At 38.9% G+C, this 13,018-nt stretch overlaps 1 protein-coding gene across 2 annotated transcripts in view; it reads left to right on the top strand.

Annotated features, from left to right (window-relative positions):
- The window catches only part of piezo1 (piezo type mechanosensitive ion channel component 1 (Er blood group)), a 267,968-nt gene extending 255,724 nt beyond the window's left edge, over window positions 1-12,244 (top strand). For both annotated transcript variants that reach the window (XM_030070245.1, XM_030070244.1), the window contains exons 49-54: window positions 1,375-1,547; window positions 2,535-2,657; window positions 3,182-3,261; window positions 4,920-5,115; window positions 10,102-10,243; window positions 11,181-12,244. In XM_030070245.1, the coding sequence (XP_029926105.1) occupies window positions 1,375-1,547; window positions 2,535-2,657; window positions 3,182-3,261; window positions 4,920-5,115; window positions 10,102-10,243; window positions 11,181-11,309 (843 nt within the window). In that variant the 3' untranslated portion in view covers window positions 11,310-12,244. The remainder of the gene's footprint in view (window positions 1-1,374; window positions 1,548-2,534; window positions 2,658-3,181; window positions 3,262-4,919; window positions 5,116-10,101; window positions 10,244-11,180) is intronic.
- The last annotated feature ends 774 nt before the right edge of the window (window positions 12,245-13,018 follow it).

Raw genomic sequence — 13,018 nt, 5'->3', positions numbered from 1 at the left:
CGAAGGGCTGCCACTATGTTTGAACCTCTGTCTGTAACGTACACAAGTTTGGAGAAGAACTCCTCGATGCTGTATCTTCTCAGATGACTGCTTGGATGACTGCTGGTTTGATGTTTTTAGCCGTTTTACGTAGCGTACTGTCCCACTCCGACGTAGAAAGCACTCATTCCACCAGCTCCTAGTTGTTGTTGATATAGTGTAGTGTGTGACAGATGTAGCCTATTTTTCTATAGTCATCAGTCCACATGTCCAAAGAGACTGCTCCGTTAAACTCACTTAACTGTTCTTTCAGCTCAGGATTGATGCTTTGGCGAATGTCTTCAGCATATTTATTCACTCTGCGAGATACAATTGTTGGATCTGGTAACAGCTGCGTTGCATCGACACGGCCAGCCCGCACACCAACGTCGATTAGTCCCTGTGCTAATCCCGTAAAGCCGGCCCACACACCATTTCAAAAGATCTGATGCCACTGCATACAAACTTTACTGCTAGTTTTGTAACTTTGTCTCTTTGTCTTGCTTTCTTGGTGCATTAAGTTCACCTTTTTTTGTGAAGAAGGGATTGATTGGTTTTGCGGCGGCGGCATTTCCAGAGCAGCTCGACTCTGGCTCAGAGTGTTTCTTCAATGATGAAGTTCGCGGCTATCGTAAGACAACACTTTCCTGCACTTTTTACAGGCAGCGAACCCAGCGACTTGATTATTTTCTTCATCTATGATAATACCAAAATTCTCCCAGACTTTAGACTTAGCTCTCGAGGATGAATTGTCAACTAATTTGTACTCTCCGCTCTGTAGCTTTGCTCTCACATCTTCCGCCATTTTTATTGTTTTGCTAATCCGGAAATGGTTGCGCGGCAAATGAACCGGACATGGCGCTTGCGGTGCAAGCTGCAGTCACAGCCCATGGATCATGTCACAGCCTTACAACCAGCTTACAACTTATGTTTTTATTTTATTGTATTTATTATTATTTTATATTAATTTTGATGTGTCAATCTAAAACCCACGACCCGACCTGTATGTTATTTTTTCCACCCAGATCCGAACCCGGGAAAAAAAATGTGTTTAAAAACCACCCGCAAATCAGCTGTTTTTGCGGGTACCCGACCCAGTGCAGGACCCTGACATGGGGCTATATAAACTAAACTAAACTACTATATAAATTTGTGACAGCAAAATACAATATATTTTTTTTTTACTTTCAAAAAGCTCACACAACCTAAGTTATAGTGTGTTTGTGTGTGTGTGCGCAATGAAATATGTATGTTAGTCTTTGCTTGTGTTTACCCTATTCAAGCTTCACGTCTTTTTACCAGTGTTCTTTCTGCTAAATTTTGTGTGTCTCTTCGTGTGTGCATGTGTCTGTCTAGGTTGCTATGCAGTTCATAACTCTTTACAGTTATGAGGATATCGTGACAGCCAGGATCGAGGGTAGTTCTGGGTCAGTGTGGCGGATCAGCCCCCCCAGTAGACAGGAAGTCATCAAAGAACTACTGGGGAGTCCGGTTGATTTGACGCTACGTTTGGCCTGGAACTTCCAGAGGTAAAACAGCAGCTAACGACTATGATCTTTGCAGTTCCTTTTACCATACTGCATTATGAAACAATGACCGCCAGTAGTTATACTAACTAACTAGGTCAATTTTTTTTGTTTGTTTTTTTCCCCCAAGAACATTTTTCTACCCTAAGCATGATATCTATCAAGTAAGGAAAATTGCACGATATCAAAATGACACAAGGACCATCCCAGTGATTTTGAAAGTTTGGCTCATTTACTGCAATTTAATCTCATTTTACATTGCAACAAACCATTTTGCAAGTTATTCAAGTGTACTAAAGATTTCAAAACATACACTTAGGTCCATAACTATTTGGACAGTGACACAATATTTATAATTTTGCCCTTGTGCACCACCACTGGCAATGGCGTAATCAAGATGTGATTGAAGTGCAGACTTTCAGGCTCTTAAGTAATTGGACAAACTATACATAACATATAATTTCAAAGCATCAAAATACAACAGTGCTGCTGCTTTTAAGAAAGCTAGTGTGGATGACTATAGTGTGGTGATCAAATACTGGTGTGAAGAAAGTTTCTGAAGTTCTGAAGTCTCTGACTGTTAATTTTCATATTGTAGAGAAATGAATGGAAACAAATGTCTGAAGAAGTGAAATGGTGTTGGAGTTTTAAAATATGGCTGCTTGCTTTGGGAAAAGATTATCAGAAATGTGAAGTATATACATTTTTTAAATATAATGCTTAATGTGCAAAATCGCTGGTATCATCCTTAAAAAGTGCTTCATGATGACAGTATATAAGCAGAGGATTGGTGGGGCTCAGTGTCTTCATACGCAAGGCCCGGCCTGAACCATGAGCCTTTCAAAATGTTTTGGACTTTCTTACTAGGAAACAAAGTAATTGCTTGGGCTGTTGACATCTGTGGCCACTGTCCTCTGAAGAGCTTCTGCAAACTCTCTTCTCTCTTCTCAACTCTCTATTTTTTTTTTTTTTTTTTTTTGTCTCTAACAGGGACTTGGGTAAAGGTGGGACTGTGGAACACACCTTTGACAAACACTCCATAGATCTGGAACCTGGGAACCCAGTCAGAGCAGACCTGGCCTCACTATTGGTTGGAAATCGCACTAAGCCTGTGTAGGTTCACACACTGGAGGAAAAGTGTATATGCATGTATAGCTGTGTGTGTGTGTGTGTGTGTGTGTGTGTGTGTGTGTGTGTGTGTGTGTGTGTGTGTGTGTGTGAATCAATCAGTCTTTATTTATATAGCATCAAATCACAACAGAAGTTATTTCATGACGCTTTACAAGTAGAGCAGGTGAAGACCACGCTCTACAGAGTAGAGAAGAGAAGGGAAACCCAACAGATTCCTCCTGAGCATGCTCTTTGCAACAGTGGTGAGGTAAAACTCCCCCTTAACAGGAAGAACCCTCAGGTAGAACCAGACTTAGAGTGGGTGGTCATCTACCTCTACCAGTTGGGTGGGAAGGGGACAGAGAGAGAGAGACAAAGAGACAGAGTGTGAGTGTGTGTGTAAGAGAGTAAAGGAGTGAGAGAGGAATAAAGAGTGAAAGACAGCAGAAGACCTCTTCATTATTTTGTGTTTCTTTTATTGTATAGACATGTTGTATCTTACAGATAATATATTATCTTTTCCCCAGGTGTGTTCCACATATGTTTCCTAACTACATCCGGGCCCCAAATGGAGCTGAAGCCAAACCAGTCAGCCAGTTATATGGAGGTCAGTCTTCACCTTGTCACTTTTTTTTCCCATTTTTTTTCCCATTTTTTATATATATATATATATATATATATATATATATATATATATATATATATATATACAGGTAATCTCATTGAAACACAGGATCTCATTCTCTTGGGGACCTGTCCAAGACAAACACACCAAGCAGAATCTCACTGAGTTGCAAGAAAATAAGTCATTCAGTATAGAACACCCTGCCTTTCACCCAGTGAGCACTGGGATAGGCTACAGCAACCCCCCGCGACCCTTGTGAGGATAAGCAGTTCAGAAAATAAATGAATGAGTATAGAACACAAAACATAAAAGTGAATTTGTAAAAGTTCAAGTTTATTTAGAGTTTCAAAGGTCTTTACATGCCCTCATGTTTAGAACAAACAGGATGACACCCCGTGACTTAATCATCACAGCAGTCGAAAGTAGCAAAACAGATTAAAATACTAAGAATAAATAACTTTAAATCTGTCCAGAACTTTTGTACAAACCCTATTACTTTGTGCAATCAAAGCCTGGAGGTCTGTCCGTACTATAGAGGGCTGTGCTCAGCTAACTTCCCCTCTTGCTCCTATTTTCGATAGCACAGACTTTTTGCCAGGCTGTACAGACTGAGGCTTTAAAGCATGGCACACCTAGGGGATAACAAAGTTAGGAGATCTATTCGAGAGCCAGACTTTACTTTCTTTTGAGCAGCTACAACGACATTTTATTACCACGAAAACCACATTAATAACTGATGGTACCAGTTCACACATTGAGAGGACCTTGTCTTTACAAGTCTCCAAGAAACATATTATGCCCCTTTTCCACCAAAAAGCACCTGGTGCTAGTTCGGAGCTGGTGCTAGAGCCAGTGCTTAACTGGTTCCAACAAATAACTGGTTTGCTTTTCCATCGGCCAAGAGCCAATCGGAGCCAAGTCAGAGCCACATCATTACGTCAGCGTAAAACATGATCACATGGGTGTGCGAGACGCTCACTCGGAATCACGACAACAAACACGGAAGACCCATTGTAGTGATGCAAATACTGCTCGTGTCTTTGTAAGCCTACATTGCGGTCCAGAGGCGAAAAACGTAATTATTGCCGGCTACCCGTCGTATTTGTGGTTGGAACGAACGACGACTATGTTTACCTATATGTTTAGTGTTCGCTGCGCGCGTTTGGGTCTGTAAGCCCGCCCACCAATGACGTGGTGGGTCACGTCATCGGTTCTTTCTCTGGCTCCTGTTTAGCCCCTGCTCGAAGTTGGTGCTTGCCTGGAACCGATTTGGAACCAGTTTGGCCCGTGCTTGGGCTGTGGAAAAACAAAAAAATGGTGCAACAACATTTGTCAGTGTAATGCATTGGGTGCTTATTTAGAGTGGTGTTTTATCACATGCTGAGCAGTTATTACATTATAATGCTATTATCATGTTATTATCATGCCTTGATGGAACAGCAAAGAATTGAGAAGCTATTAAATGGCATCGTACTCCACACTATATTTTCATTTTGTTTTCTAACCCCCTTGTGTTAATGAGGTATACAGATAGTAAATATTGAGCTATTACATTGTCCCTGATGAATGGCTGCTCATTATACACTACCATGTCACAATCCATTTGGCTGTTCTAAACCCATTCATTGGTTGTCTCCTAGGTAATGAAGACGAGTACCAGGACGTGACATTGTCCCTGATGAGTGACAGGTCACTGAATGGCAGTGGAAACCAGGAGTGGTGGGACATTGCAATAGCAGATTGCCTTCCATCCTCAGGGAGCTGTGGGGTTTTGCCCATGGTCATATTTAATGACAAAGTCAGTCCACCTAGCCTTGGCTTTCTGGCTGGATATGGGTGAGGAACATATACACATGCAATCAAAATAAAAGAAACACTTAACAATATATATAAAGGCCCTAGATTTTGTGCTCTTTTTCTGCTAGGACACTGAATAAAAAGTTAACACTGAAAAATAAACAATATACAACAAGGGAAAATACAAAGTTATAGACATGACGACAAATTAAAAGGTTAGTGGGCCAAGAAGGCCAGTGAATAAAAATGTGTCTTTAACCTAGATGTTAAGTTAGTCCTAATTTTAGGACTCCTAAATTTCTCTGCTAAAAGAATTTCACAAAGCGTCTTAGCACTAAAAGTAGCTCCTAACTCTGTGACTCTTCGCTTTCGTTTGGAGGGCACAGCTTCAAATGTTTTATCAGCCATGGTCCCTGTAGTTTGAGTTTGAGTTTATTAAGATCCCCATTAGCTTTTGCAGAGCATCAGCTATTCTTCCTGGGGTCTTTCCATTTTCATAAGTGACAATACAAACCCACTGTATACCACACATACTTAACATATAAAAAAAACAGGAGCACATACACAAGACACATACTTAATACATACACATACACACAAAACATCCTAGATGAACACCAAACATAAACATTACCCGCTCTTACATTGAATCAATACAAAATAAAACAAGGCAATTGCTGTGTATCACGTCACACGAAAATGCCAGGACCCAATTTCCAAATCTACACTACTGATCAAAATTATGATCTAAATAATAATCTCTTAGTTTCACTTTAAAACTGACCCTGTTTCTTTGTAGTGTAACATAACTGGGAAGGGCATTCCACTCCTTCATAGCTCTGTATAATACCGTACGTTGAGAGAGTGTCCTGGGTAAAATAAAATAACCTCCTGCTGCATGTCGAGTTGAGTAGTTATGTATCTCTGAACTAAAGGACAATTTCCTGTAAAATATAAGTGGCATTTTCGTTGTTATAATATTTCGAAGAAATACCATCAACAAATATGACATTCTGTTCTTAACATCCAGCCAGCCGAGACTGGCATGCATTTGACACATATTCGACCTTATTCCACAAGTAAGTGCTACACGTGCTGCTTTGTTTTGTATAAGTTGCAGTTTTCTGATGTTGGCTAGTGAGGTATTGGACCAAACAACAATACAATAATCCATATGTGACAAAACCAGGGCTTGAATAACTTGTTTAGTAATTTGTGTTGTAAAATATTTAGAGCATCTCCTTATCATTGAAAGAATGTTCCCAATTTTGGTTATTATCATCCTAATATGCATGTCCCATGATAGTGTATGATCTATGATAATTCCCAATAATTTTACCTCTTTTACCTGTTTAATTGATTGGTTATTAATCGTAACATTAAGCTCTTGGTTTGCACGCAATGCATAATTTGATCCAATAACCATACTAGTGGTCTTTGACACATTCAAAATAAGTCCACTGCTGTTTACCCACTCCGAAACCAATTTCATTTCTTCACTTAAATTTCCATTTAATTCCTCAATAGTTCTTCCAGCTAAATAGATTGTTGTATCATCAGCATACATTGTCATGCGAGCTGTTTTTAATGCCAAGGGGAAATCATTGGTAAAAATTGAATACAAAAGAGGTCCAAGGCAACTTCCTTGCGGCACTCCATGTTGCACTTGTTTAAGTTCTGACTCACTTCCATTAAAATAAACCATTTGCCATCTTTCACTCAAATAACTTGCAATAGTTAACAATGATGCTGATGAAAACCCATAACGTTTCAGTTTCGCTAATAATAATTTGTGGTCCAGAATATCAAACGCTGCCGAAAAATCCAGGAAAACAGCTCCTATCATTTTCTTTTGCATGATTTCATTACACCAGTCATCTAATATCTGGGTCATAGCTGTTGCTGTGGAATGTTTTTCCCTATAAGCATGTTGAAAATCAGTAAATAAACTATTATTCGAAAAATATGACTGAATCTGCTCATATACAATTTTTTCCATAATCTTACTCAAAATTGGCAACAAACTTATAGGTTGACTATTTGTCTCAGAAAACTGCAACTTTTTGTTTTTTGGAATTGGTATTATCTTTGCTATTTTCCAACCCTGTGGCCATATATTTTTAGTTAAACATAAATTAATAATATGCGTTATCACTGGGGCTACTATAACAACAATAGGTTTCAATAACCTTCCATCCAGAAAATCAACCCCAGCTGACTTATTCTTGCAATTCATTAACAATAACTCAACCTTGGAAACTGTAACAGTCTTAAAATCAAAATTACATTCTTTACCTTCCATTATTTGATCTATTAATTTATCTGCAAGGTCTGTGTTATTATGCTGTGCGGTACTTTTTAGCTTAGCAATTTTATCAATGAAATAATTATTCAAATGATTAGCAATATCCTTGGGTTTGGTTAACAACTCACATCCAGTTTCTAAATAAGATGGCGAAGACTTGGTGGAGCCCTTGACTAAAAAATTTAGTGTACTCCATAATGTTTTACTATCATGTTTCATCTCCTGAACAATATTACCATAATATTCTTTTTTTTTTTCTCCTATTTAACTTTGTGACAAAATTTCTTAATTTACAATAAACTCGCCAGTCTGATTTACTACCAGAAGATATAGCAATCTGTTTTGCCTGATCTCTTTCAATCATGTATTTTTTCGTTTCTCTGTCCAACCATGGTGAGTTAATAGTCCTCACTGTGGCTTTTCTCACAGGTGCATGCTGATCTATAACACTTGTTAATACTTCGTCAAAAGCTTTAAAGGCAGCTTCAGGATCTTCAAGCAGCAGGATATTTGACATCTTAGCATCTGAAACATCTCTTACATATTTTTCTTCATTAAATGCTTTAAATGACCTTTTTTTAATTATTCTCGACCCCTCTTTGGGCACCTTTGATTTCCTAACAATTGCAATTAAGTTATGATCGCTACATCCTATTGGTATTGATATAGCTTTGGAGCAAATCTCAGGTGTATTTAAATAAAGATGATCAATACACGTGGCCACTCTCCTGCCATCATTATTAAAACTGATTCTTGTTGGTTTATCCATTGCTTGGATCATTCCCGAAGCTGCACATAAATCAACCAATTTCCTTCTCATTGGACAGGACAACGACCCCCAGTCTACATTCATATCTGCCATAAAATACAATTCAAAATTAGTACTACAAGCAGAATCAAGCATTTCACACATTTTATCTAAATATTCATAGTTAGAGCTGGGAGGTCTATAACCACATCCTATGAGTATAGGCTTAAAATGCTTTAAGTGTACTTGCAACCACAAGTATCAATATTAGATTGCATCAGATCATGTCTTATTCTTACAGGTAGGTGGCGCTGCACATAAATGCAGATCCCACCTCCATGAGCATTTGTAGTATCTAGATAATACTTGAAAGGCTGCTTATATACATATTTTCTAATTGTTTAACGTGGTACAGATGCATAAGAGGCTGCTGACAATTAGCTTAACATGTGCTTGATTGGCCTTTATATTTTTCTTTGTTTCATGTTTAATCAGAGAAAGCTACATGTTTTATTTTTAGATCTTTATTTAAATGTTCCAAGAGCATCATAATACCTCTTTCTGCAGTATTTCTAAGATAATATCACACACAAAGACCCATTCCCTATCAACCAATCACTGCAGGTATAGTAAGTCAACTTGTTCCTGAAACATGACATCATCCATAGCAACGGGGTCGACCCCGCCCCTTTCTCTTAGCTTAAGAGTTTTCTAAGTTCCTTAGTAAAAATTGGTCTCAGCAGCTTTTAAGAGGAAACTCTTAGGAGGTTTTAGTGACATTTAAGAGTACTCTTAGTGGTAAGATAAGATGTTTTGTGAATATGGGCCCTGATGTATAAACGCTGCGTATGCACAGCATATGCTATTTTCTACACAGATAGCAGTATTTATTTAAAACATTATTATTTTGACTTTATTATTTCAATATATTAAGTGCCCTTAATATTGAATGAATCTACAGAGTATTATGCACCTTACCCTAGGACACAGGTGATGGGCTTTCACTTTTTAGTGCCAGTTATGGTACTGCATTTTTGACCATCTGCAGTGAATAATGAAGACTGAGGGAGGCCAAAATAAAGGAAATAACTTTTAGGAGATAGGCCAATAGTTAGAGCATTTAACATCAAGGTCGTGGCTTTTGAGCAGAGGCTGGACAACTGCAGGTTTAAAACATGCCAGAGGCTAAGCAAGAGTTCGTAATAACTTTAATGCTAGGGCCAGTTACATCAAAAGTTTGTTTAATGATATGAGAGGGCACAGTATCAGGAGGGGAGGTGGTGAGTGTCATGTGTATGACTGTTCCTCAACCTAGACAAAAAAAACGTAGGTAATAATTGATCATGATTGACTACATATTTGAAATGCATTAAATTACTTGCTTGCTGACCTTTTCACTGCTGTACAGTGTATTTTGGCAACAGTTGTTGCTCTTTGATGGGGGGCTATATGATGGATTCCCAACACAATCTGTATGTTTTTCAGCCTGTTGTCTTAAACAGTGCCGATAGGCCTACAGTCTATGGCAATCCACCACTGTCTGACACACAACTGGAAGCACCAGAAAAAAACATTAGAATTTAGATAATGTTTAAACTTATGCTCCAACAGAATGATATTTCAATGCTGAAGTATGTCCACATTATGTTATTTTTGTCCAGAGAGTCAGTCTTGTGATTCATTTAGTCTGTTATTGGTATTCAGCAGGTTGGTGCTGGTAGTATGAGCCTCATCATGTGGTGACGTCAAGTGGGATTACAGGTCAAAAGTAGTTCAAAGTTGAACACTGAGTTAATTTGTGTTCATTTTTTAAATGATATATTAAGGTCCTCAAATTTATGACATGCATTAATTTGTGAACTTTGACAGCCCTAATTATTGTGTGTGTATGTGCACTGTTAATCTGTTGGTTACAAGACAAACTGTCCCCTGGAGATAGTAAAATGTACTCTCCTGTACTCTCTCTTCTCAGGATCATGGGTCTATATGTATCGGTGGTATTAGTGATTGGTAAATTCGTGCGAGGGTTCTTCAGTGAAATCTCCCACTCCATTATGTTTGAGGAACTTCCCTGCGTGGACCGCATCCTCAAGCTCTGCACTGACATTTTCCTGGTTAGTCTATGAACATAAACACACACATAATGTATATATGTATATATGTACATGTATACTGTACATGCTGTATATTGCACACATATGAAGTTCCTTGCTCGACAGGATCCTAGTGCACCTTTGGGTGGATCAAATCAATCCTCTGAGATTATGGCAAGAATTTACACAGATTGACAATGGTCCCATATGTGACATAATTCAGACTTTACCTTGCACAACAATACCTTTAACCTGTGACATACATACAAACATGATGATACATCTCTTGCAGACCCTCCTGAATCCCTTTTGCATATACTATTGAAACACTCATATACACTTTTGGAAACTTCTTGCATACGCTACTGAAATTCTTTTTCATACTACTGTAATGCCATGCTACAGAACCACTCTCATATACCAGTGATACCCTCGCACATAAACTATCAAAATGCCCACATAAACTGGAGTCCTGCTGTTACCGTAGATAATCTACTCGTGCACTTTCACTTTGTGCACGAGCGGATCTGTTTTCTCCGCACAGAAACCTTCCTTCTTACCTGGAAAATCCAGCATTATAATAGCAATCCACCAAGGTACAAGCACACCTGACTTTTAAAGAGTATGTGAGATGGCACTCTAATTGGTTTACTGCATATTATTCCCAAACCACACTCAAGATTAATTAAGAGACCAGTACAACCCATGCCCCTGGTACCACAACTCTTTTTCCCACTGTTCCCACTACATGCACCTGTGCCTGCAGACCGTATGCCTAAATCATTAAAATAGAGACCAAACACTTGAATAAAGAAGGAATTCTCACAAAAAATTACAGTAACAAAGTATTCCTGCTATGTTACTTGAGATCGCTGGTACATACACATGTGCACATGTATTCACATATCTTTTAAGTAGCAATACATGTGACTGAAATCAAAGTTTGCATGTGTTTCAGGTGCGGGAGACAGGGGAGCTGGAGTTAGAAGAGGAACTTTACTCTAAACTAATCTTCCTGTACCGATCACCAGAGACCATGATCAAATGGACAAGAGAGATCCACAGCCAAGACCAAGAGAGACACTGACAGTCTTAGGAGAATATATTGGTATTAAAAACACACTGACAAAATTTCCAGGGGGATAGCACATTGAAGGAGTATTGAAAACACTCATTTCCAGAGTGGACACTCACTGACTGCCAAAGAGACACACAAGGGATATAGAAAAACAAACATTAAACACATATCATTGCTAGACACTTTCTTCCAACAGGTCTGAGCACTTCAAACCATCTTATTGCTACAGACTACTGTAAGTGGACTTTTACAGTGGGTGGCATTTGTGGCATGTTTTACTGCCAGTGCTTCACCCACTCAGCTACCTACTTTTCAACCAAAAGGAATAATGACTATGCGGGGGTGGGGGGGGGGGGGTGCATTCATGTTCAACTTAGTCACAGATTAAGTTATTTTTGTGTCACCACACCATCTAGGGGAAACATTTTATTTTGGTGTGTCAAGTCAAAAGCACCACAACAATTCAGAAAGTCATCAAGCATTGAGAGCCACAGGTGGCGATAGGTAAACTGTTTGAGGGGAAATTATTCTGGATAGCTGAACCCTGGTAAACAACTTTGTGTTCAAGTACTGGTCCTGTTGCAGCGCAATGAACTGGCTACCTTCACAAAAGCCAAAATCAACAACATACATGGCAATGCCTTGGTGCATACCACAAAAGGGAAGCACTCTTTTTTTGTTTTGCACAAGCATTCCCACAGGTTACTTATCCTTAACTCAATATGACTTTATATGCCCCTGTTATTTTTCCTCTTCTGTTTGATCTGTTGTTGTTTTTTGTTTGTTTGTTTGTTTGTTTTTGTTTTTGCAACTGAATGACTACGTTTACATGCACACCATATTCCGATTCGGTTCAATATTCCGGGTAAGGTAATATTCTAAATAAGGTGTTTATATACACTGCAGCAACTGGAATATTCCGTTTACATGTTACTTGGCATATTCCCGTGTTTCGGCGTATTCCACGCTCTTATTTAATGCAACACTCAACCTGCGGGGGGCAGCAATACGCCTATAGGAAATACAGATGAAGAAGAAGAAGAAGATGTCGCTATTTCTGTGTTTTCTCCCATCGATATACTCCATGACATTTAAGTCTTTCATTAGCTGAAGGTAGACTGCAGTCTCCTGGCTCTTGCTGTTGTTCGCCATGCTGTTCTCCCCGCTTGCAGTAACCATAACAACAAAGACGCCCCAGGATTCCTTGTGAATCAAGCATGTGCAGACATAACTGAATATTCCGGTACAGGGCATTTTCCAATTAAGGTGTTTACATGGCACAATATTCTGGTTAAAACAGGCATATGCCAGGGGTCTTATTTGGAATTTTCTCCAACCGGAATATGACCTTAATCGGGTTTGGTATGTGTTTACATGACTCGTGCGCAGCCGGAATATTGAGGATATTCTGAATAATACAGGAATATGGTGTGCATGTAAACATGCTCATTGATGACTACAATGCATGAAAGGCAGGGAAAAAGCTCACTCAAAAGATTAAATTAGCAGCAGCCATGGTACAATTTCATAGAAAACCTCATGACGCCATGACCAATTCAGTTGGTTGATGGGTTGCTCTATTTTGACTGTCTGTAGTTTGAGAGGCTCCAATTTATGTACAGTAATGGTCTGATGCTGCAGAGTTTTCTTAGCTTTCTTAACATTGTTTTGATGAGTTAATGTAGCTAGCAAGGTGCTAATTAGGTTGTACTGATAGA

Source organism: Myripristis murdjan, chromosome 15 (assembly GCF_902150065.1).
Source record: "Myripristis murdjan chromosome 15, fMyrMur1.1, whole genome shotgun sequence".
Taxonomy (NCBI): domain Eukaryota; kingdom Metazoa; phylum Chordata; class Actinopteri; order Holocentriformes; family Holocentridae; genus Myripristis; species Myripristis murdjan.
This window is presented reverse-complemented; position numbering and strand designations above follow the sequence as displayed.